The sequence below is a fragment of the Cervus canadensis genome, chromosome 15 (genome assembly GCF_019320065.1).
Source record: "Cervus canadensis isolate Bull #8, Minnesota chromosome 15, ASM1932006v1, whole genome shotgun sequence".
NCBI lineage: Eukaryota > Metazoa > Chordata > Mammalia > Artiodactyla > Cervidae > Cervus > Cervus canadensis.
In genome coordinates this window covers 29,477,726-29,504,860 of record NC_057400.1, presented here as the reverse complement: position 1 = coordinate 29,504,860, position 27,135 = coordinate 29,477,726, and the positions used below count along the sequence as shown (strand labels likewise).

Sequence of the window (27,135 nt, the reverse complement as noted above, 5' to 3'; positions counted from 1 at the left end):
AGCTGGTAAAGAATCTGCCTGCAGTGCAGGAGACCTGAGTTCAATGCCTGGTTGGGGAAGATCCCCTGGAGAAGGAAATGGCAAACCACTCCAGTATCCCTGCCTGGAGAATCCCATAAACAGAGGAGCCTAGCAGGCTGCAGTCCATGGGGTCGCAAAGAGTTGGGCACGACTGAGGGGGTAACACTTCACTTCATATACATATATTCATACACATCCCCTTAGCCATAGTCATCATTTTGACTCAGAGGAGACAGCTATGCTGTCAGCAGGAAGCCTTCCACAAAGTGGGCCATCACTCTTCCTGAAAACCCTGAACCAAACTATTTAGGTAATTCTAAGCCCTACCTGGGAGTTCTCAAAACGGATTATCCTGGGTCAATCTGATAATCAAAAGTGTCAAACATGTTCAAAATAAGATTGAAGCTAATATACTCACTTCCTTTAACCATGGACTGAGAAGCACTTCTTTGGCATGGGTTTTGTTTTGGATTTTGATCCTGGAATCAGTTTCCTGTTGATTATAGCACGCAAAACATGCCCATATTTTACACAGACATATGTTCCATAACTGATTCCATTAATGCTGTGGTTTTCAAATCTCACTTTGTCTTTCACCCCTACTCCTACCCCCAGAGATATTTGGCAAGGGCTGCAGTCATCATTGTTTGTCACAATTTGGAAGGGACACTCCTAGCATCTGGTGGGGAGAGGTAAGGGAGGCTGCTAAACATCCTAGGATGCACAGGTGCCCCCACGACAAAGAATGAGCTCACCCACAATGTCAACAGTGCTGGTGCCGAGGAACCCCAAGTCGAAGTGATATTCTGTAGACACCTTGGCGCACAAGAACTAGGCCCTCTTTGTCTATGTGGGGCTCGTCATGAAATATGGAAACAAAGCAGAAAAGAATAAGTTAAAAAGCAGTAAGAAAGCTGTGGATCTTCCCCTGCCTGTGATTTAGAGATTAAGATGCCCAGCTTGTCTCTAAAGTAGAATTATTCAGTTCGGGGAGGTTTCCTAGGTAGATCCCAATCCTGAATCAATGAATCTCCTATGGAAATCTCATAAAACAAGGCATTTAGTGTGCAATTCAACAGACTTTTGAGTGTGAAAAGGAGTTTTGGTGAATTCAAAACCATATTTGTTTTTCATACTGAAAATGTTCAGGTCATTTTCTTTTTCTAATAGGATAACCATTTGGACAAAAATATCCATATGATATGCAGGTGAAATGTAAATTGCTACTCTTCTGCACAGACAGTCCAGTATATTTATACTTAATCCATAAAGGCATGATGTTACAAAACACATTTGTATATTGTGAAGCCATCTGGCATCAAATTTTCCAATTTATAGACAACTTTGTATTTACATAACAAATTATTAAATCAACCATTTTTCCGGCTTATAAAAGGTCACTGAGGTACACACACAGTGTGTATAAAATCAGATAAGGCTGATAATACATATTTACAGTAGATACAAATTAATCTTTCATATTTGAAGATAATGCTTTTTATATATTTTTTCTACATCAGACTCCCCACTGTTAGCAGGTTTTCCCATGCTTGAGTTGTTTATTGCTTTTTGGCTCACTGATTTAATATTCACTTCTGGGTTGTTTACACATATGAATTACTAATATTCTTATCTCTTTGGCTAATGCAAATGTGATAGAATGAATGAAAGAAAAAGATAAACGATCATTCAGCATTACAGTTCTGGTTGGTTGACAGTATTTGTTCATGGTCCCCAAATGAGTTGAGTAATGCACCACTCATTTTATATATGACAATGAGAAGTTTTGAGTCATGCATTATACCATTTGGGCAAAAATGGGCAAAGTAAACAAGATATCAGAGTTTTGGTAAGGTCTAAAATCTTGGCTTTCTTTTCAGAAACAGTAATGTCATCAGCATATTAAGCATCTTAGATTTAAAAATCTCAATGCAAAACCACTTGTGATTTACAAGGGAACTTTGCAAACTGAATGGAAGATTTCCAAAGTTAACTACAATATGTTATCATGGTCTGAAACGAAAAAGAATCATCTCATGGGATAAGTCAGCTGAGAATCTTCATAAACCTTACAGAAAGCAGAAAAACCACTCTCCACTCATCTCAAAATTCTGCAGTGTTAGGTTCAAAAAAGAAGCTTGTGTTTACTTAAAAAACAGACACAAATAACTCAAAGTTGGGGCTCAAATAAAAGACTAAAAGTGGCCCATGATGTCACAAGGGATGAATATTCTTCTCAAAGAATTTACATGCACAATAGGACTGAGAAGTACAAACCAAAAATGTTCCTTTAAATAAACAGAAACCCTGACTGCTTTTAATACTACAAACAAGACAAATTAAACAAGAGCTGCTCAGTTAGATTTTACTCATTTGAAATAATCTTAAAAACCACTTAAAGGTATAGTTTATTCTTCTTGTGCATCCTAAGACTGTTAAAGGGCACAAAATAAAATTAGTTTTCCTTTTCGAAGAGGGGCTATATGTTTTTTAAATAAGCAAAAATTTTTCATTCTGTTTCCACTCTCCAATTTGTTGAAAAAATTTTATTCTGGGGAATAAAAAAATGTAATAACGTAGAGGGTTAGCCTTCATTTTAAAAAAATGAATAGGCTTTAATACAAAGAGAAAGAAATGGCTCTATGGGCAAAATTCAAGTATGAGTGACCAATTTTTTAATTGTAAAGTAGGTGCAACATTTAAGAAGAAATGTTACAGCACTGCATGACTTGTAATGCTAACAATATTTACATTAACTGCTTACATGAAACCACAGAACTATTGAAGAGAGAGAGAGAAAATAAAAAAAAAAAAACATGTGGACTGAAACAATACCTAGAACTCACAACCAGCAGTAAGCAACCAGTGAAATCATGGGCACAGACATACTTTACATGGTCTACTGATGTAAAGTATACATGGGTGGGGGAAAGCACAAACCTAATTAGCTCAAAAATACCCAAAAGAAGGCTTGGTAGACACAAACTTAGTCTGAAGAGAAAAAACTTCCACATGTCAACACACACGAACATCCACATATACATAGACATACCCAACACACACACACATATGCTGTGAATCTGTAAATAAAAACACCTCTGTAGACAAACCAAGAAAAAAGCAGGTTGGTGCAAAAAAAAAAGGAGACATTAATGGTTTAAACATACCAAACACATCAACTTATAACAAAAATATGTCAACTAAAATACACAGAAGATGACTTCAGGGGACTGTGGGAAAGACCAGGCAGGCAATCCCACTATTACATCAAAGACAACTCAACCTACCCCTAGAAGGAAGGGTTCCTGCCTCCGGGCCATGAAGCCCAGTGTAGCCAGTTGCATTCTGTCAGGCTTGGGAGGTAGGAGTGAGGGTGGAAATGGAAAGGACAGAGAGACACAGGAGACCTGGGGAAGAACTAAGAGCTACTGATACCAAAAGTGAGCCCTGTGGAGTGCTCTGTGCTGTGGCCCCGAGAAATCAAATGGAGGAATGACCTTGGTCTCCTTTTTCCTGAGTGACTGGAACTCTGCTACATCATGGGATGGAGGAGCTGCAGGGGTGGACGAGAGAAGAGGAGAGGGAGGTGGTGGACATCAGGGGTTCAGAGTCTGCCACTGGAGGGCCTCCCAGTGGCTGGAGCCCCAAGCTTGGGGAAGAGGCAGTCCTCTCCAGGGGGTTAAGGGTTTGGAGTTGGGGCTGGTGGTTCTACACCAGAGCAAAAGGATAAGGAATCACTTCCTTTGACAATCCGTCAATAGAATCCAACCCAATCAATTTCAGGCGGGGGCGGGGGGCAGTCCTGAAACTTGGCTCCATCGCCTGGGAGATAGGGTTACACCGCCACCACAAAAAAAAAAAAAAAAAAAAAAAGAAGAAGAAGAAGAAAATGTGAAAAAAAGACGGAAAATTATGTTGTGCTACATTTCTTATTAATAACCTTGTACTTTACAATGGCTCACAGTTTTAGGTTTTGTATACTTGCAATGTAGTATTTTCTCTCTACATTTGTTTCACATTTTTTACTTACTTAATATAATATAAATAATTTGGTTAATAGATTCAACCTGCACATTTCAGCCACATTAATATATATAAGAATCTGTTAATGGTATAAATAATTCTTTAAATAAAATAAATCTGATATGTTACATAATACTGATAAAAAATTACCATTGCTAATAATTTTGTAAGCCACCTTAACTTCTGGTATAAGTAATACTGATGAATGGATATGAAACTTGGTTTGATTATTTGCATTTATTTTTGCTACTACAGAAAAACTGAATTATAATCAACCTTACCTCTGATAAATGTTTCAAAATGGGGGTTTGCCTCCAGGTATGGAAACAGAAAGTGTTATCTTGTCAGGTACTGTTTGCAAAAAAACCTCAACTCTGAGCATCAATGGTGGTGCAGCGTAAGTTTTCTAGTTCAACAGGTGGCTATCAAATGTTAACTACAGAAATGACTGAGTAAAATATCCCATCTAAGATTTTTTTATAAAACCTATTCTACTTTAAAACTTAGGTAAAAAAAATATGCAACAAATGGTTGCAGTTTCTGAATTCTTAATTTAGATCTGTGAGCCCTCGTCCCTTTAGAAATCTGCAAGGTTTCAATTTCCTAGACACCCAAAATCAAGTCCAGTGCTTCCAGGCAAGGTTCATTCCAAACAGACAATATAAATGGACACTCGGTGGTGTGCAGTGTATGTCATAATTCAGGTAATACATCATCATGCCTTTTCTCTGCTGTTAAATACAAAAACAGCATCTTTTACATTATCATAGAAAAGCATTTAGGTTGTATTTTTATTTATCACTTTACACTTGTAGTCTCTGGTAGGTGTACTCCATAGAAACCAAAGAATTTTGTACACTATTTCTTTGTACAATAAAAGATAAAGTGTGCATTAGGTACGCTTGTACATGACAATATTGTACAATATTTACATTTCTGATGTCACCATGAAATTCTGTATTTTCTATATACAACATTGAAAATTCTTCAGAAACATTTGGACTATTTCTTATAATCACAATTTTAGTATTATAGAAAAAGAGTTTCTCAGTAATCTCTTGACCATTTACCACTCTCATCATTCGGGGATTCTGATTGGTTTTCCAGCATTCTTTATCCTTCCTGATCAAAAAATATTGTATCACTGTTTCTTTTAGCACCCTATGGTGGTGGTAACTATCTGCCATAGAATAAATATTGATATAACAGTGGCTATATCAATACTTATCTACAGACATATCTGTGCACATTCCTTTAATAAACACTGCGCATTGGTGGAGTAGTCCCTGTTATCTGGAGATCTTCCTCCTCTTGGGTTTGGGGGGTCTCATCTGTCTGTCTCCCTGTGGGATTTGGTGAACCTGGAAATAAAGAGGTAGGGAAAAAACAACAACAACAGAGATTGAAATCACAAACACCATAGGATTTCTGAATAACAGGGTAGGCAGCAGACTCTGGCTTTCATTTTCAATCACAGCTATCTTGAGGCATTTAACACTTCTACAAGACTCAGATCTCAGTGTGCCTACATTCATTACAGAGGATGAGGAATCTTGGAAACTGACAAGCAAAGCAACACTCTGTGGATCTCCCAACCAGTGGAATACAAAAGAGGAACTGGAAAAAAATCAAAGTGGGAGAGGAGATGTGCAGTTGCTACCCCTGCTCTCCATTGAAGACGAAAATAAGACCTTTCCCATCAGAGATCCCTGGATCACTAACTTCACTGGGGTTCTGGAAAAGTGGATAAATATATACTAAACATTTTCTTCTTCATTTCATCACTGTACTTATTTCATAACTACTAAGAAGGGTCAAAGATGATAAGAACATGCACACAGCTCAGCCCAAGGAAGTTTACTTATGAGAAGAATAAGGATGGAGAACAGAATACCCGTACCATCTGTTGGCAAATCTAAACTTGTGTAGTCTGGGAAAAGCAATGCATACAACTTATCTTTATATACTAACAGGGAAGCTAGTAGCATTTAAGGCTGTGCATCAGATTGAACAGAGGTGGATGAATAGCAGAACTTGATTCCCAGGTATCAGACAGCAGGTCTGGTTTTAGGGGCAGAGGACAGGTGCTAGGGAGGTGGGTCAGGTGTCCCACATTGTATTGAGGCTGTTATGGTACTGATAGGAGGGGACAAGGTCAAGATCCAGGAGAGGCAGGATGCACCCAAGGCAGTGGTATAGTACACACTTAATAACCAGCTCCCCATGGAGAAATATAAGTCCATTGTAGTGTATGCCAATCTCTGTGGTATAAATGTTTTTACCATGGCCAATTTCAAGCTACCAATGTGATATCATACAACTCAGGCTTAGAAGAGATGGGCAAAATCAGCTCTGAAGATCCATTACAAGTTGGCTCAACTGCATGTTGTAAAGATAACGTAACAGCAAAGACCACTGCTATTCAGAATCAAATACAGAAAACTATATTTTACAGATTTTTTTTAATGTGGACCATTTTTAAAGTATTTATTGAATTTGTTACAACATTGCTTTTGTTTTATGTTTTCATTCTTTGGCTGTGATGTATGTGGGATCTTCACTCCCTGACAAATGATCACACCCACACCCCCCTCCATTGGAAGGCAAAGTCTTAACCACTGGACTGGCAGGGAAATCCCCAGAAAACTTTTTAAAGTATTACACTTAAAAAATAACACCAATGAGTTTCTCACAGTGCCTCATCCTCCTAAATGCTCCATATACGTTCTTTAAAACCACTAGTCTCTGATAAAGAGTCCATTGAAACCTTTTTAAAATTGAGGAAAGAAGCTTTTATTCAAAGCTGCAAATTAGTAACCTGTGAACCAAATGCAGCCTAGAAAGGGATTGTGTTTAGCCCTACGGTGTTTTAATATTTTAAAAATAGCTGGCAACACTAAAGAATGAGAATTTTTACTTTCAGACTTGCAGTGTCTCATGAAAAACTGGGAAGATCTTGCAACACTGGCACAGTTCCCCACATGGCTCAAGCTCGCTGCAGCATGGAAGCAGAAGCTCCTTCTAAAGAGAACACAGCCCCCAGGTTGCCATGGCCCCCATCACTCCTGACTGCTTGCTGGCCACAAAGGCCAAAGATCTTGAGAGAGAGATTAAGGAGATGCCTGCCAAACACATTTCTTTTCTTTCTGAGCAGGCACGGTGTACAATACTTTTACCAGTTCCCTTGAATTAAGAAGGCCACATGACTGGGTCAAACCAGTGGAAAGTCAACGGAACAGAAGAACTTCCCAGTCTGGCCTATAACACCTTATCCTGCCGTCCTCTGGGTACATGGTCTTCTCTCTTGCTGCTGGGTTGGATGCTAAGGATGTGACAGAGCACTCTGAGGCCCTAGGGAATGGGGGACACTAGATAAGGACAGAACCTGAGCCCCCAAATGACTGTGTGAAGCACGACTTCCTCAACCAGAATGAGACCCAAGTGAGGAACAGCCTTTTTAAGGCATTAAGCCTCTAAGACTGAGAGTTGGTACGTAGCCTACCTTGACCAGGGCATCTTGGTTGGCATTTCTTAATCCACTAAAATCACTGTTTCACTCAAACCTGATCCCCTGTACATAATGATACTATTTGCCCAGCCCTAGAAGGTGTTTCAGGGGCTTCCCTGGTCACTCAGACGGTAAATAATCTGCCTGCAATGCAGGAGACCTGGGTTTGATCCCTGGGTCGGAAAGATCCCCTGGAGAAGGGAATAGCAATCTATTCCAGTATCTTGCTTGGAGAATTCCAAGGACAGAGGAGCCTGGTGGTTTGTAGTCCATGGGGTTGCAAAGAGTAGGACACGAATGAGTGACTAATGCATACACACAGAAGGTGTTTGAGTTTATAATCTCTGCTCCAGAGTTTTCCTATAATTCTAGCAGGAAATTAAACATCTCAGGGCCTCAATTTACCCATCTTTGAAATGATGGTTTGGATCACAAAATCTTGTACCAATACTAATACACTATGAATGTGTAAAAACTTATCTCTGTCATTCAGTAGCCACTGGATGGCTTGTTAGGATTCATATAAGCTTGTTAACACAATATCAACTAAAAGTAAATCACCCTTTCATTGCTGAGTAGCTTTTGATAATTCACATTTTTTAGAGATTATCAAAATTTTAGTTTGAGTGTTTATGTTAGTCAATATGTAAATTAGAGAATGATGATTAAACTCACATTCAACACTATTACATGCAACATTCAATAAAAATGTAAAGGATAAGTAGACACTTTAAAACCAGAGGTTATAGTGTTAAATATCAATAATTTAACAACAGGATTTGGGGCCAAATATTTATTTTTTTTTAGGTAATAGCAGAAAGGAAATGAGATGACTATATACTCTTGATCTTGACCCTATGTTCAATTTCCCTTTTTGTTCTATGGTAGAATGAAATTTATATTATTGAATACTTAGGCAACACTAATACTCACTGCTATTGTCAGAGTCAAATGCCCAAAAGCTATGATTTTAACTTCAATATTTTGCTGCACACATTTAAAAAGTATTTTATGTGAGGAAAAAAGTTACTTACCTCAGAAAAGATACACAGTTAATACCACTAGGTTATTTTTTAAGTTATTTTTAATTTTTTCTGATATCAGTCTTTTTTGAGTCCAGTAACTTAGTATTGCTACGTGAGTTGCCTGACAATATTTAAGAGACTTTTTACCAAAAAGTATAATACAATTTATTTTCAAAGAAACACAGTATAATGGAAAAATAAATTAACTTACAGTCCCAGACATTTTGTCCAGTTCACTCATGGCCTCATGAATAGCAGCTTCTAAATGGTTATTTAGCTTTCCACTTCTGGAATTAATGAAAACAACACAGCAGATTAAAAAATTAAAGAAACAAAAATCTCAATTTAATTCCCTAATTAGAAAACAGAAGTACCAATTCCATGACAGAAAGTCAATCTATATTCACATTTGGACAATTCTGATGACAAAACACTCTGGGATTCTCAGGACTGAACACCAATGATAAGGTCACATAACTACAGGGGGAAAAAATTGAACACATGATTAGGGAAAGTGGATTCTTTCCCTTCCACATGTTTCTTCGACTGTCTGATGATTTTGTAAGGAAGCTGGGCAACGGGTCTCTGTTTCCACAGGCGGAGCTTGTGCTCTTAGATTCCAGCCTGCTCCGCATTGCCTGTTGTACTGGCTTGTCTTTCTCAGGCTGTGCGGCTGAGGAAGGGCTCTGAACTGCAGGCTCTGGCCACTAGGGAGCTCCCTCTGCCCTCTCTGGAGCATCCAGGAGTTCAGCAAATGAAGGCTGAAATCCTGGAGCACTGTCATTGCAGGTGGGAAACAGCCTAACTCGCCACACCTGAGGCTCTGCCACATCTCCCCGCCCCCGCCGCCCCAAAACCAAAATGACAAAACTGTTTGAGAAGACAAAGAATGATGGTCTCAGCATGTCTATCACTCGCCTGACCTTTTGTCTCTACTCAGCGTATCAGGCTTCCCTAGTGGCTCAGACGGTAAAGCGTCTGTCTGCAATGCAGGAGACCCAGGTTTGATCCCTGGGTTGGGAAGATCCCCTGGAGAAGGAAATGACAGCCCACTCTAGTACTCTTGCCTGGAAAAGTCCATGGACGGAGGAATCTGGTAGGCAAAAGTCCATGGACGGAGGAGTCTGGTAGGCTACAGTCCATGGGGTCGCAAAGAGTCCGACACGACTGAGTGACTTCACTTTCACTTTTCACTTTCAGCATACCACTACAGGTATTTAACACATGAAGCATCTGCCGTGACTGAAATGCTTAACTAGGAAGCTACTGAACTAATTGCTAAAACAAGGCAAATCCACACTATCCACCTCTAGGAATTATGTCCACTCTAACTTTTCCTTCTTGATGCATACAAAGAATTACCCAATTGTTCTGAGTACTAAGGTGATTCATTTCATTTATCTCATCACGACGATTACTAGAAAAGGTGTAGAGGTAAATGGCTTTCCAAGAGTTAAGTCCTAGCCCAGCATTCACATGGAGATTGGAAATTTGCAGTTGTAGAAGAATTTGGCTCATAGTCCCATTTAGTTTGGCTCACATTGTGTTTAAAAACATATTTGAACTTTAGTGGAATGCTTCTAGATGAGGCCTTTTGATTTACCACAGTCCTCACCAAGTTTTACCCTCATATACCAGGACTGGACAATTCATGCATTTAGTTTCTATATATAATCGTTGAGTAGTATACTGCTAGGTATATACACCGTGGATGTTCCATATGGTGTTTAAATAAACATGTGTCCAAAGCTAAAACAACGGCTCTGTGTTCTGGGAAACTTATATGCACTTAAGTCTGCTTAACTGAAAGAAAAGATTGTAACTGAACTATAAGAGCAATGCAGCATCAACCTTCCCTTTTGTTGGCCTGAAAGCTAGACTACAGTTTTTATATCCTTCCCATTTACTTTAAAAATGTAAACAATGCAGAAAAGTGCATAGAATAAGTCATCAACCTCGATCAAACCTATCTCCAAAAATAAACTGCTAATAAATTACATATTTCTTTAAATTCTTTTTTATTAAAAAATTTAACTAAAGTTCCCATTTGATATCAATTCCGAGTCTCATTCTCTCCCACCCTCCTCCACAAAGGCAACTGTGTTGTGTATTCCTATAAAGAAAGAAAGTGAAATTGCTCAGTTGTGTCCGACTCTTTGCGATCCCATGGACTGCAGACCACCAGGCTCCTCTGTCCATGGATTCTCTAGGCAAGAATACTGGAGTGTGTAGCCTTTCCCTTCTCCAGGGGATCTTCCCAACCCAGGGATGGAACCTGGGTCTCCCGCATTGCAGGCAGATTCTTTACCACCTGAGCCACAAGGGAAGCTGTGTATTCCTAGTGTGTTTTAATATTTTATGTATCCATGAACAGTACCTATTATTGCCTTTTATGTGTTTTTTAAATTTATATCATATCAAATGTGTCCTGATATAAGTACCATTCTACAACTTATCTCTTTCCCTTTTATTGCTATTTTTGAGTATGTCCAAGTTGATATCTATTCACATGCAATCTTTTATTCACCTACTTATTCCAGTTTTACAGGGCCCTGGTCATCTCATGGGGTCAGGCTGAGTTGTTTTCCCACCAAGGAGTTTGCTAGGCATGATTCTGGGGAGGAATGCAATCCCAGGACTCTGTAGGGCTATTTAAGCTGAGCTAGAGTTGGGCTGGGTTGGGGCCCCTTTTGTGAACTGTTTAGCAAAGGTCTTGACAAGTATCACATACTGCTCAGCTATCTGACAATATTACGCTTTGTACAATGTGTTAAACAGCTTTATCTTTACTATTTCTTTTGTATTTGTATAAAAGTATGAAGATAAGTTTTAAAAGATATTTGTTATGCATTTTTATTATACTATCTTGTGGGTTTAAAATTGGCTACATAGAAGTCTAAATGTCTAAAAAGAAAAAGGAAAATATTTCAGTTAAAAACCATCAGAGAATCTTGGTTCTCTCATCTTTAATAACAAAAATAGCCAGTATTTATTGAATACTTTAAGGCTTCCTTGATGACTCGGATGGTAAAGAATCTGCCTACAATGTGGGAGACCCGAGTTCGATCCCTGGGTGGGAAGATCCCCTAGAGAAGGGAATGGCAACCCACTCCGGTATTCTTGTCTGGGAAATCCATAGACAGAGGCTACAGTCCACAGGATTACAAAGAGTTGCACATGATTGAGCGACTAACACTTTCACTTTTTTATATATGCCAAGAATTGTATTAAATCTTTATATATATTATATCATTAATCCTTATAACAACTCAATGAAGTAGGTATTACAACAGCTGTTTGTACATCACACTTGATTTTTTAGGGAAACTTGGTGAAACCAATTATAATTTTATGACAAAGAAGATATTTAATTATAAATAGTCTTCAAAAGTAATTGAGTCATAAAAGTTTTGTCCTTTAATATGAAAATTTTCAACAGCATCACCATTAAAGTATAAAAATAATTCAACATTATTTGTTGAATGAATAGACAAAATTTTAGGAGTTTGTGAGTTCATTCTTCAACAAGATATTTAAAATATTTATAAACTCCTTGTATTAGTTTAAGGTAATTAGTATAATGTTTTTCGTTTAACAAACTTAAGTAGTTATTAGAGGGTGAAATTACTACTTTTGGAAGAGAGAATAAATATGGAGATAAGGGCCATTAAGATACATGAATATATCATGGGAATCAAGAGGTATAGAGAGACTTTCTGGATGTCAAATCTGCATACCATATTCACACTAGCTGGTCAAGTCAGGAAAGAATGAGTTTAAAAGAGGAAGAAAAAGCTCCATGAGTCCATGAAATGAATAATTAGTCAAAATTCAATCTTCTAGTCCAGAGGCCCTCCTTGTGGAGTCTCTTCTACTATTTTCTCTTCCCCACTGACATTTAATAATAAACATTTTTACTAATGGACACTCTAAAAGCTACTTGATTAAGCAACATATGTTCATATAATCACATTTCTAGTTATTAATGGAGATAATTGCACTTCTCATCTTCATTGCCTATATTGTCACACATTATCCTTATCTTTATTAATTAAAAAAAAAAGCCAGGTACACATCTGTGAATAGTATGAGAAATAAGAGGGAAGTGAGAATTGCACATTGCTCTGGACTATCAGTTCAGAATTTAAGCAACTCACTTCATGTAGACCAGAACAAACTTGGATCAGACCTAAATGTCAAGAATCTTGGAATCTAAAACCTAATCCGTAGGGAGAGTATGCAGATTTAAGAAAATTTTACACATGAGAGATCAAGATGGTAGTATACGAGGACACTGAGCTTATTCCCCACCTCCACCCCCAATGAATATATCAAAAATACAACTACATGTTGAGTAGCTCTCACTGAAAATGACGTGGAGACAGGCATAACGACTTTTCTACAACTAAAGGAAGGGAGGAAAAGCTACTGGGAGGAAAAGCCACACACAGAAGAGGAAGGCAGTATCACAGGCTTGGAGATCTTCCCTAGGGAGCATGGAGTTCAATAGACCTTTCAGACACCCCAGCCCTGGGGTCCAACTCTGGGAAGATGAGCCCCTCAGCTGGTTTGAAAACAGGTAGGGCTTTCTGGAGGGCTGCTAGAAACCAAGACTCTGCTTTTGAAGTGTGCATGCACGTGCAGACTTGCTTACTCCCACCCCGCCCCCACCTGCCTCCCTGCCCCAGCGCAGTGGAGGGGCAGCAGACTGGAAACAGCCTGGTTCTGGCTGGCTTGCCAGCACACTCTCTGGCCCGCACTGGGCCCCTGCTCCAGCTCTTCTTGCCCTGGCACCGCCCTCCACTGTAGTAAAGGCTGCCATTGCCAACGAGAGCGCACACACTTAGAGGGAACAGAGATGCACAGACCCTCTGACCAGGGCAGAGGCAGTCATTGCCAGTGTGCATATCCCTGCCCACATCTGGAGGGAGGAGAACTAACTCAAGTGAAAACACTAGTTCAAAAAGATACATGTACCCCCATGTTCACAGCAGCATTATTTACAATAGCCAAGATATGGAAGCAACCTGTGTGTCTACCAATAGATGAAAGGATAAAGTGGTATGTGTATATATATACACCACAGTGTATACACAGCCACAAAAAGGAATGAAACTTCGCCATTTGCAACAACATGGATGGATGTGGGAGGTATTGTGCTTAGTGAAGTAAGTTAGCGAAATAAAAATACTGTATGTTTTCACTTACATGCAGAATCTAAAAAACAAAAAATGAACATAACAAACCAGAAACAGACTCACAGATACATAGAACAAACTAATGGTTACCAGTAGGGAACGGGTGGGGTGAGGGGCAAGATAGGGGAACAGGATTAAGAAGTACATACTATTAGGTATAAAATAGGATACAAAGATATACAGCACTGGGAGTATAACCAGTATTTTATAATAACTTTAAACGGAGTTTAATCTATAAAAATATTGCATCACTATGTTGTATACCTGAAGTAATAAAATACCATAAATCAACTAATTTCAATTAAAAAAAATAAAGAAAATTTAATACAACAAGTATCATTTGTTGGTTTTAAAGTGTTTACTTAAGCACTTTTACATTTACGTTATCACTTTATCACTTTCCAGATTCATAAAAATAAGATTACTGAATACATATATACGTACATAAAGACAGAAGATTTGATCCTCACTTAAAAAAAATCATATCGTTACACAGATTTTTTCTTTAATGGAGCTATTTCCACTTTTAAGTACAAAATGACCCTAAGTAATTATTCAATAAATATGTAAATATTTCTTTTGTGATTAGGCAGTAATAAGCAAGTCACTTTAAAGATATTTTATTGTATAGTATGATTATAACCTATTGAGGGTTAAATAACTATATAATACTCTAAACATCAAATATGGTGACAGAATGTTTCAAATGGTAAAAATATGTAATCATTTTGTTTCACCTATATCTTTATAAGAAAAATAATGGTTTACTAAATACCATGTGCCAAGAACTGTGCTAAGGCTCTCTTTATATTATAACAATTCTAGGAGGTTGGTATTAATATCCCACTTTAGAAATGAAGTATTTAGACTCAGAGAGGTTAAACAACATACTCAAGGGTACACACAGCTAGGTAATGATGGAAACATTTGAACTCAGGTCAAAACCCAAATTTTCAGCCACCTTGTTCCAATGCCACCTTCCTTTTTTAGTTTCTTTCTCCTTGTCTATGAAACTAGCCAGATATTTGTTAGCTCAAATTCCTTTCCAGTTATTCTTCGGGAACTAAGGGTAGAAACGAGAGTAAATAATAGATACCAACTCTCTCTATTCCTTTTTATTTACTCTTCAATCCATGGCCACTTTATTTTTATATGTGCCATTCTACCAGAATGTTTTCTATTTTCACTGAGGTCACCAATGGCCTCCAAACTGCCCAGTCCAAATGGAGATGTTTCAGATCTTCTCTTACTGGACCTCTGTTTTTCATTGTATTATCCCAGAAACTCTTGGTCTTTGGCTTTTAACACGCTACTCCCCTACCCTCTTGTTTTCCTCCTCCTATCTGATCATTATTTCCATCTCTTTCATTATCTCTAGTAAATGTTCAAATGCCCCAGCATTCGCTCTTTAGTCCATTGTTCAAATTGGTCAAAGTACCTCTGTGTGACTGAAGTCATTTTTCATAGTCAAAGACCATTTCTTCCCAGTTTCAGACTTGTGTCTGTGGACTCATAGGAACCTCACATTGCTCGCGACAGTTTTCTCCTGTATGCCCCATTTCACTGCTTCCACTGCCCACTAAGGCACCTGAGAGTTGTCTTTGATTACCTGTTCTCTTTTACATGCCAACTAATCACCATGATGTTCTGTCAATTTTATCTCCTAAATATTTCTTGACCACATTCTTTCTCCTCTGTTCTCATGGGTCCCCTCCTGGTTTGAGTCTTCCTCCTCTCTTGTCCTCTGACATGGCCTTCTAAATGGATGTCCTTGTCTCCAATACTGTTCCCCTAAAATTTATCCTCCATACAGCCATAGCTAAAGTGAAAAATTCAACCATCTGTCCCCTTAGGCACTTCCAATAATGTAAAGACCTCTGAGGCCTTACCAGGCCCTTCATGGTCTGGCTCTTGCTTATACGTTTGGTTCCATCTCTTACAATTTCCTATCCTCCAAATCTAACTGCCGACCTCATCTAAACACTATTCCAACCCATCCCATTGTGTCCTTGTTTCCTGTGTCTGGCTAATATCTATGTAGTGTGTAAGGCTTGGCTGAGATATCATCTCCTCTAGGACATCTTTCGTTACTTGAGTTTAATGTCAATTCTCTGTGATCCCAAAATATACTACACTTATTCCTGTCACTGAAAATTTAACATTTTAATTATTTGTTTCTAAATCTGCCTCCTTCACTAAACAGTGAAGTCCTGGGACTATAGCATTGTGCCTGGTTGGCATAGATTCTTTTGCTAAATCAGTCTCCTTGACTTGGGAAATAAATAAATGATTAAATAAATAAATGATTGGGTTCAACATACCATTTATCACTTATGTGGCCTTTACCTAATTATTTAAGCTATTTGAGTCTGAGTGTCCTCATCAAAAATGGGTTCAGTAATTCTGGCCCATCTTCTGATTGGGAGAATAGAATAATGGATTTTAAATCACATATGCAAAATGTAAAGTATTCTACTAGGCATTTATAAGGCAAGTCCTTCTACTTAGACAACAGTCAGATAAACAAAGCTGTTTTGCTTCATATTTTACCTCAGTTCCTTTAGATAATGCTACTTAGGACCCATATAAATTCACCTCAAATAGTAAGCTGGCTTTGAAGGAAATTTTTTATGTTGCTGTTTGTTACTTATTACCTTTCAGAAATTGCTTAATAGCAAATTTATGAGGAAAATACAGCTCATTTCAAGGCAGTATATCTAAATATTTGTGTTATCAACAGTTTTGGATATGTTTCACATAATCCAGCTAACTAGCATATCTCACTGAAGAAAAGATTTCAGGGATATTTTACTTCTAATAAACAAGTACTATTGAATATTCTAAAGCAAATGGCCAATGAAAATTCGTGATGTAGGTAGCTTGCAATTTTCCTCTTTTCATCCAGACCTTGTATTAATTTTATAGGCTTTATCCTACTACTAATGTCTTCATTGTGTCACTTCAGTCAGAATAGATGGGACTTGACTCACTGTGTGCTTTATCAGATCTATAGCGAATCTGGCAATTCACTTGGCCCTCACCAAAACCGCTGCCAACTTGCCATCTTCCAAAGGAGTCTTGAACATAGGCACACAGGAGTTAACCCACTGCAGCTGACATCTCTTTTATGAAACATTCCAGTGAGGTGAGGAGAGTTTTCCCCAAATTTGTTGCAATGACATTATCATTGCATAAGTCTTTTATACAAGATACACTGCTAATCATTACAATTTCATAATTCTTAGACATTTGATAATATGAAAATTATAGTAGCTGAGTAGGTATATTGATGATATATATTAACATAATTTTACATGTACATATACAGAAGCACATTTATAGTTCTCTATCTTAAAATGAAATAATAGTTATGATATATGACTACATTGTATTACATACAAGTTGTGTAATGAACATTATCTACTTGTCAATACTACATTTACTCAAAATATAGAGATCTGGAAAAACTTGAATAATTAAGAATAACGTCCCAAAGTTCAACTTCATATTATAATTCCAAAGAAAGTCTATTGCCCCTGCTCCAAGAAAATAATTACTTATCATCACTTTGACTAACAGGTAATCTGCCAAAATTATTCACATGTGTACAACAAGGGGGGTTATTCCCCCTCCCAAAGTATTTGAATTACAAAAGGATACACTTTCACTATACTTTCAGAGACTATTTCATTGCTACATGTTGAGAATATTAATCATATTTTCTTTCCCCTCAAGTGAGAGGGATGGAGATGGAGGGAGTAAGGGAAGAGCTGATGAACAGGGAAATCCCACACACAGTCTAAATTGTTTCAGAAAATATTTTCTGTAGGCGCTATTTCATCTATAATGGTCCTCTTGGATGATAACTATTAAATTGTACTTAGGCAGGGCTCAAGATGGACTAAGTCAGTGAGATTTCATTGTCCCTTTGAAGGAAAGCCAGTAAAGTATATCCTTGAAAAACAAAACGGGAAAAAAAAATTGTGCTTACTTTCTGTTCCTTTTCCGGGCTCGGCTGTAGGCTTCTAAACCTTCCGTTAGTGTCTTCAACTTCTCGGGCTCCACCTGAGTGAAGGCATGAAGACCAGACCACATTACCCAGACCTGCAATTGTTAACACTGTTTTTACTTTCCTGCCAGACAAGCAGGTGCTTGTACGGCACTGGGGGAAGGGAGGCTTAACTCTCACTGTCTGTCAAGCGTCCTGTCCTCGCCGGGGCACAGGTTGATTCCGCGGCTCCAGGCTGCAACATCAACGGAAATGAAAGACTGGGTGGCTTTCAAAATGTCAACATTTTCAAAGTAATGTTTGAAGAACAAAAGTTGGAACTTAAATAACCTTTAATTCACAAAATCATCTAAGTCAGAGGTCCTGGTCTGCTTTTTGCACTGTCTGATGCTCAGCAACTGCGAATCTGTATTCCATCAGATGAACAACAGCGGTGGTGAGTGAGGGTGCTGGGCTTTGGAGCCAGCACATAGAAGTTTGCATCTGACCGTCTCACTTTCTAGCATGAATAACACCCTTAAATTTCCAGAGCCTCCTAAAATTTGGATAATTTAGAGAAATATTTAGTTTGTTAAATCTTTGCTGTTAGCCAAAGCTTTGGCTTTTAAAAATAAAGACACTTCAAGAAAAATTTCCCAAGGACATTAATACCTACCTTCCTGCTAGAATTGCTGTGAGAATTAAAATAAAACAAGCATGATGAACACAGCCAAGCACAGAACAGCTAATATTAAATAGCTGTGTGTTAGGCTCTGCAGTAGGCTGCATGTAGTCCCTAGTGATGCGGAAAGAGGGTGTGGCTACACCTGATGGGCGTGTCCTCCCCAGGTCCTGCTTTAACACTGCCAGCCTAGGCCATATGACACTTGCTGCCTCATCACTGTGAGTCACCAACTGGTGGCTGGGGGATTGCTGGGGAGGGAGGCGCAGTCTTTGCCACCTGCCTCTAATAATCTCTATCAAAATTCTTGAAGTCACTTCTCCTAAGGAAGACAGTTAACAAGTAGGAAATTTAATATGCAAATAAAAACACACTTAGAAAAGCACTGTAACTTTTACTGATCTTAAACACAATCTCAGTAGAAACAGTATTGCTTGCTGTGTAAACATAGCTTCAAATTAAGTCCCCCCCCAACCCCTTAACCCAGTTTTCCCCCACCCTGCACTCCTTCAATAAAAAAAATTCAGAGGTTGCCAAGAAACCTAACGGGTAGGAAAATACACTCTAATAAACAAGGAAATGATTAACTTTTGTCTTTGAATCTTCCTGACTCACGATTACCGTTCATAAATAACTTTCTTTGACCTCTTCAAATCTAGTACACAGTGATGATTATTAACAAAGGGTCTCCATTGTCAAGTCTGAAAACAAGCATTTCTAATTATTCAGTGAGAATAACAGTCAAATAATGGAAATAGTTTCCTTTTCATGCCTTCTGTATTTTGTCCCAAAGGATCCAAATACCTTACATACACAAATTCACTGCGGATACTCAATCTATTATGTGCCAGAACAAGAGATAACTTTGTTCCAATAATATTTCTACAGGAGTAGTCAAGTGTCTTATTGGAGTGACTGGAAAAACTTAAGTAAGATGAATATATCCATGTGTGTTTTTTTTTAAAAGGTGCCTGGATACCTTTTCACATTTAATGTTAGAAATGGGATTCCATCCTGTACTCATTCACACAAAGAAATTATGAAAGATAGCTCACAATTAATTTATGTTAATTTATAGCTAATTCCCCTTATATTTAAATTAGTTTCCTGGCAGCAAGGAGGAAGCTCTCCTATAATAGGAGCTTCTGTTAGATACAAACTGGTATAGTGAGAGATCTCAGAAGGGACTTATATAGGCAACAGAAAGCAGATTCACAGTGAAATAACGCAACATGCCATAATGAAAACTTATGCCAATGGTCTCGATTTTAAAAACTAAGTTAGATCAAGTGATTTTTAAAAAATCATCTATTTTTATTTTTAATTAAGTGAGTAATAAGGGGCAGTAAAAGCATTTCTTGCACATTTTTTTATGTAGAAGTCACTGTTTTATTATTTAATATGGTAATACTGCACACTAGTATTGTTATTTTACAGATGGGACTAAGTGAGTTTAAGTTAAATGGCCACCATCAAAACTCAGGATGACTCCAAAGCAACCTTTCTCTACCACACCAACTCTAATATATGCTGAAATACACATATATTATATAGAGATGTATATGTGTATATATGCATATATATGTCTATATATACATACTAAAAAAATTAGGTCAAATTATAAGTACAATTTTTATTTACAGAAATTTGTATGATGCTTGCTCAAATTTATCTTCAAAACATTTTTTTATACTTGAATAATTTTCTGGTGATTTTTAAGACTAATTTTCCACCATGATTTCTTCATTTAAATATGCCTCTAAGGTTCTAAGGTACTCATAATAGATATATAATAAGATATATTATTTATAAAGGATTCAATGACCTTGAAAGAGAAAACAATGAGAGTGATTTTTGAACTATAAGATACATATCACTTTGTATTTCTAATATGATAAGATCATACATATCCAGAGGTAAATGTTCAGTTTATTTGGTTTCAGAATTTTAGTACTCTTCTGTATTGTGAAATATAATACATGAAGAGTGTGTGTTTTTGAGGGGAAAATATTCATCCACTTACACAATATTCAAGAAAGTCTTTAAAGATAACCCCCTACAAAGGTATCAGGGAACCACAAAATAAATTCCATTTCTAGTCAAATATAAACCATATTTAATGATTTAATGAACACTCATAAATTAATTAGCTAACTTGTAAATAAAGAAAGTACTGGGAATCAAATACATAAATATAACATTAAAAAGATTAAACACATACATATTTTTAAATAAAACTTACACTGAAGGAGCAAGTAATTTAAGATACTTACTATTTTAATCTGGAATTTAATAATCTTATATTCCTATATATTCACAAGCCAGAAGTTTCATAAGTTATTTGATTTCTATCTTGGTGAGAAATTGGGGGAGGACTTTATAATATATCTTTACTCATAATCGGCCGACATATTCTAACAATGATGATGTTAATAGTAATGGCTATCATGGTATAACTGTGTACCTATATGATTTAGGAATTAGAAAAAGATAACCAAACTTTATGTATTTATAGTACACATATTATCTCATGTATAAATATACACATATGCTGAATTTTTAACTCCTAAATCCCTTCTTTCATTCCTTCAGATTCTTTAGATATAATAATTCTTTATTATTAGATATAATAATTCTTTAGATATAATAATTCATAACTAGACCTATAGCCTGTTCAGTAAGGTTAGAAACATACCCATAAAGCCAGACATGATTATATGGTGGATGTTTAAGAGTTTCCTGAACAAGTCTGAAACTATGGCTGCTTATTTTGTTCACAAGGCATATATTAAAGATTGGATAATTAAATTCAGTTTGATTTGAGGTCAGCACAGTAGCATGGAGTGTATCTCAGAAGTAAGTCTATGACATAAAAGAAGACATAAACATTTCAGAGAGTCAGAGTGACCCTCTGAAAGTGAGCTACAGTATATATTAGAAGAATTTGGATTAAAGATCCTAGATCACTTTTGAGCCAGTTAACTAGAGAAGATGTCAAAACTCCTTTCAGGTGTTAATCCCCGATAACAGGATTAAATCTCTTGGTGATTCCTTCGCTGGTACTTAGTGCTGAGGCTAAGCTGTCACACAAAGGTCAAAAGACAGAGCACGGCCATATCACAGATTTCACAGCAGAGAGAAAGCAGCTGACCTCAGCTGCCCCTGTTCCTTCTTCACTTCCCCATCCCTTCTTTTACAGTGTCATCAGTTCCTGTTGTTGGGGAATGGTATCATGCAAAGAGTACTAAGCTGAGAGTTACGAGATCAGGGTTGAGCCTTGGTTTAACTGCTTGTGGTTTGTGTCTTTAGGAATGCCTCTTTCCTGAGCTCCAAATGGAAATAGTTGTGCACATCTTCATGGGTCACTGAGATTATCTACTTGGATTATCTAAGTATGAAGGTGCTTTATAAACACCAAAGCAGTCTTTCCCAAAGTGCCACTGGTAGCATGTGAAATTGTTTCAGGTGGAACATAGACCATTAAACATTTTTAATAGTGATATATTCATATAAATTTATATTAGAAAAATACAAAAACATTATACCTATGCTTTTACATATATCTTAGAATAAGACTAGAAGTTATTTTTAAAGTGGTTTGAACAGTGCCTACTACATAACGTGTCAAAAATATTTGTCGAATGAATAAAAAATGAGTATATAAGAATTTAAGGACAAATTTTAACTAAGTATTTATACAGGTAACATGGGACTTGAGCTGAAATCTGGGAAAATCAATAAGCAATAAGCAAATACGAGGCATTTACTAGGTTTATTATCAAACATTTATTAAGTAGTAACTACTTTAAGCTGAAAAAGTTCTGCTAACTTAAGTGCAATATTTCAACATTTTTTCAAGTATGGGAATTAATGATAAATAATTTGGGGTAGAAAGCTGACTGACCTGTGACAGAAAGGATGAATTTACAATAATACTTAAGGAAAAATTCATAAAGTGAACCACAGTTTTTTCAAATGGACTAAGCTGATCGACATTACTGCAGTTTTAGTCAGTGGCACTATCTGAGGGATTTTTTTTTCCTTTCATCTTCACTTCAGATAGAAACATTTTTAAGTACTAGATAGCAAAACTACAGGACTAGAGTAAATCTATTCTAAATGTGACAAATTTTATATAGATCCATAATACATACAGAATTAAATGTTTTGAATAAACTTGTACTTTTAAGGATACACTGGTTGAAGAGTTCATGTAACAGAAGCATGTATTTGCCTCATACTTGAGATTCCATTTGCTAGTAACCACATGACAACTGTATTGACAAGCTCAAGAACTCCATACTCAGTTTCAGCTATCTAGGAAGGGAGACAGGCCTCCTCCTCTTCCTCTTTAATCTTCCTCAGAGGGGGAAAAAACTTCACAGTATTCCACAATTACTAAAGTTTACTAAATTTTACTAATTCTACAATTACTAAACTTTGTACTCAGTTTAATCTTTTCCCCAATATTCATATTTTTGGTGTTACCTAGTTTTTCCTTTTTATTATCTTTCAAATTTTGATCAGGCACTGCCTTTGTCTGGATTTTATCTTGCTGATCACTTTCAAAAAATTATTCTTCTTTTTCAAAAAGATTTTGTTGCTGCAGACTCTTGACTGCCTCAGCCACTCCACCAGTCAAAATGCAGCCCAAATACCATGGATATTGGTTGGGTATAGAGAAAATAATTCATTTCCAGAAATGGTTAATAAAATATATATGGCAAAGGAAATATACAAAGAATACTCTCAACAGAGAATGACAGTACCAAAGAATACAAATAGCTAACACTGATAAGCCCAGAAAGAATATTCCTCAAAGTAAAAGTGTTTAAACATCACAGAAGGGCACACCTCCCAAATTTAGTTCCCAGGCTCAACTTCTTAGGTTATACATCCGCAGAATACCACTGTAAGCTGTCTCTGGTTTTGCTCCATACCATCAAAACATGAGTGCATGTGATACTGAATGACAAACAGAAAGTGACTGTCCCAAAATAAATCTGGCATGAGTTTTAATAATGATGAGTTCCGTCTGTTTTGAACAACATTCAGAAAGCTAGTTTTATCTCCTCCTGCCAAATATAACCATGTGGAAAAAAGTCAAAGAGTGAGTCTAGAGAAGGAGCACCCTACCCATTGCTTTAAAAACTTCTTCATCACACCAGGTGATTTTTCCGGATTATTAGGAATGTCTCTACCTGTCCAACAACAACAAACATTTCATTGAAAAGAAACATTTTGGTGCCAATATAGAAATAAATTCTTTCCTAAATTTGCTTCCAGTCAGAACACACACTGAATATAAGAATAATGAAATACAAAGACCAATGGGACAATGTTCAAAAAGAGTAAAAATTATCCACTCAGGAAAAAAAAAAAGAATTTCATTTTTTTGATTATTATTTGAGTCAACACTTTTAGGCTAGTTAATGTAAGATCAAAGATGGTAGATGATAATTACAAAGTATGTTTTAGGGAAAAAAAGAACTTTTTTTCTGCTTTAAAATAATCATTGAAATAACGACATAAAGATAAGCATCTCCCCCCACAGTTGCACAGGGTTAAAATGTCTGTATATTATAGTGTATAGGTGTAATGCCAGCAGAAGCCATTTTCCTCTCCAAGAATTCCTTAATACTGTGCCAAGATCTGGCAGTACATTTCTCCAGCTCTGACTAAGCACTGAGGTCTTATTCTTGGCAGCTAAATCTGAAACTATAAAGGGCTCATGGTTCAGAGAGAAACTTGCACCACTTCTTTAGAAAAAGTATACGTATCTTCTAGAATGTTCTTATTACAAACTGATAGGCAAGGGAAAAATGTGTTAGTAAGGAGATACCACTTCCTGAATGGTATTATATAAGCCACATAATATCCTTCCAGTGCTGTAACACAGCTTCAGTATTGGGATGGGACAGTATTAAATAGGTGTGATTCAGTCCAACTTTTCACAGACTGTTAAAAATCTCTACTAATTAATACTGTTGAGTGTTTTGGTGGGTTGGAGGGTAGAAGAAGAATGTCTGAGTTTATAGTTTTTAGAAACACTGAGGAGAGGGGGACTTTCAAGTTTATTCACCAAATTAAGCCCTTTAAAATGTTTCCAAGTAGAACTCCTGCCTAAAATGAACAGTTAATATTAATTTATAATCAAATATGCCAATTTGTATGCAATGTCCTGAGGTTCATAAAAAATAGTTATAAACTATTTCATTCATTAAATATGTTATTACTATCCTTTAATCCCCAACTTGGTTAATGAGTCCTTTATGGATAATTCATGGATAGGTATACAATAATGAAGGTCAAATGACCACAATTTGGTAATGGTGGAATCCAAATTCATAAGGTTGTTTAATACAGAGAACAGAGAGGAGGAAGTTAATTTTTACTGAGCCTCTTTTATGTATCATCTATTTATGGTGGTGGATGGTTCAGTCACTAAGTCGTGTCCGATTCTTTGCAACCCCATGGACTGTAGCCTGCCAGGCTCCTCTGTCCATGGGATTTTCCCAGGCAAGAAAACCCATGGAGTGGGTTGCCATTTCCTTCTCCAGGGGATCTTCCTGACCCAGGAATTAAACCCAGGTCTCCTGCATTGCAGACAGATTCTTTACTGACTGAGCAACGAGGGAAGTCCTATCTATTTATAGTATTGCATTTAACATCATTCTGAGTGGGAATTAATATTCCCACTTGAGGAGCTCTGGAAATTAATACACCCACTCAGAACCATTTAGGTAACTGGTAGAGCTGTATCTAAGCTCACATCAGAATGCCTGAAACCCAGGCCCCTTCATACCACATCGACTTTCTCTCTAGTCTCCTCTGTGTTCACACAGTATTTGATATTTAGAAATCCCACCTCCTAGAAAGTAATCTTGGAAACTGCAGGATATTTCTAATGCACTATTAACAATTCTACATTTAACACCACGCTGAAGATTTAAAAATGTCTTTCTAAAATCATAAGCTGACCAAGTCATTTACACTCATGACAAACATTTAGTTGGCTAAAGTATCAGGTTATGGGCAACTTGGAGATCTCAGTCCCTGCTCCATTCACAGCCCTGACCTATCAGTCCAGAGACTACTCAGGCAACCTGAAAACATGAGAGGTGTCCGGCTTATTCTGAATTAGTTCCCTGTAATCGTGGTAATTGCCTTTTTTCCAGTTTTTGTTGTTCAGTTGCTCAGTCGTGACTGACTCTTTGTGACCTGTGCTGGACTGCAGCATGCCAAGCTTTCCTGTCCTTCACTATCTCCCAGAGTTAGCTGAACCTCATGTCCATTGAGTCGGTGATGCCATCCAACCATCTCATCCTCTGTCACCTGCTTCTCCTCCTGCCCTCAATCTTTCCCAGATTTTTTTCTTCTCTGCTTCCAAAAAGAATTTGAAGTGACTTGTTGAGAACAAAGATACTAACAAAAAATAAATGATAGGTTTGTGAGATATAAGGAGTGGGAGGAGATAATAAACCTGTTCTAAAATTTGAATTAACATAGATGTTATCTGGTGGGGTCTGACAGCATCTTGGATTAATTTACTCAGGTGAACATAGAAATACTAGTATGAAAAATGGAGAGGCTAAAAAGGTTTTAAATGATTATGTGTAAGAAAATTTTTCAGCAAACCCTTTCTTTTGAGATACTACAGACAGAATTACTGGGGGAAATGGTCCACATTCCACATCAGCAAGATGGAATTAATAAGATTTTACTATAATAAACAAATTGTTCATGAAGTCAGTCTCTGACTATCTCTCTTGACTTTATTAAAATGTCAGGTACTGCCACAGTATATGGAAGGAAACCTAGTGTACTGCTTACCTTTTTAAAAGCAGAAGTCTGGTTATAAATGCATAAGGCTTTATGTATCCAACATTGTGAGAACTAAGAGGTTCAATGTAAATGAAATTTACATCATAACTGGTTCACAGTTTTAAACCAATTTTAATGTAAAATATGTTTTACAGAAAATCTTTTCAGACAGATCATGCTTTGTCTCACACAGATATTAACCACAGTTTAATCTTTTCTAGATGAACCAGGATCACCAAGACATCAGGCAAAGGACATTTAGCTGAGGTCAGAGAGACCTATTTTTGAAACTTCACCTTTTCTGGTGTTATAAATTGAGAACGGTGTTTGACTAGCTGGGCATCATTAATGAGGAAGACCTTCCTTTGTTTTGTGAACTATAGGAGAAAAAAAGGGGTTGTAAAGTAGCACTTTGCTTTTTTATGTGCAAAAGTAAGGTGTCTGTCCTGAAAAGACCAGAGATATTTTAAAATGCTAAGTGCCCTAGAGCTTTTAAGACTGATATACTTTGCTTTTTAATGACAGATAAATATTTCATGTGTTATCATTAATATTTTATTATAAATTTTTAGTTTTTCACCTCTAAATGTATGCTTTCAATTACTTTCTCTGATTTACTAAAAGTATTTTTAGTGTATCTTTTTATCAAGATTTTGATATCAAAGTTGTGAGAATGCAAAATTACAATGTCAGCCAGTGGGTGAGGGGATATTTGAATTTACATAAACAATTTTATGCTCCCTGTTAGGAATTCATCCATTGCCAATAACAAGGAAAAAGAATCTGGATTTTGTGAAACACTTTTATTTTATAGTGATTGAAAACCAGCTGATTATTTAAACAAAGTAAAAAAATGTTTCTTGGAC

At 36.9% G+C, this 27,135-nt stretch overlaps 1 protein-coding gene across 7 annotated transcripts in view; it reads right to left on the bottom strand.

Moving 5' to 3' along the window:
- Positions 1–2,673: 2,673 nt before the first annotated feature.
- Positions 2,674–27,135, bottom strand: part of MBD5 (methyl-CpG binding domain protein 5) — a 195,255-nt gene continuing 170,793 nt past the window's right edge. For 5 of the 7 annotated variants that reach the window (XM_043488160.1, XM_043488157.1, XM_043488162.1 and 2 more), the window contains 3 exons: positions 17,767–17,879; positions 8,789–8,864; positions 2,674–5,405 (listed from right to left, as the gene is read on the bottom strand). In XM_043488160.1, the coding sequence (XP_043344095.1) occupies positions 5,334–5,405; positions 8,789–8,864; positions 17,767–17,879 (261 nt within the window). In that variant the 3' untranslated portion in view covers positions 2,674–5,333. The remainder of the gene's footprint in view (positions 5,406–8,788; positions 8,865–17,766; positions 17,880–27,135) is intronic. The other 2 variants (XM_043488159.1, XM_043488164.1) reach the window with 1 other exon arrangement.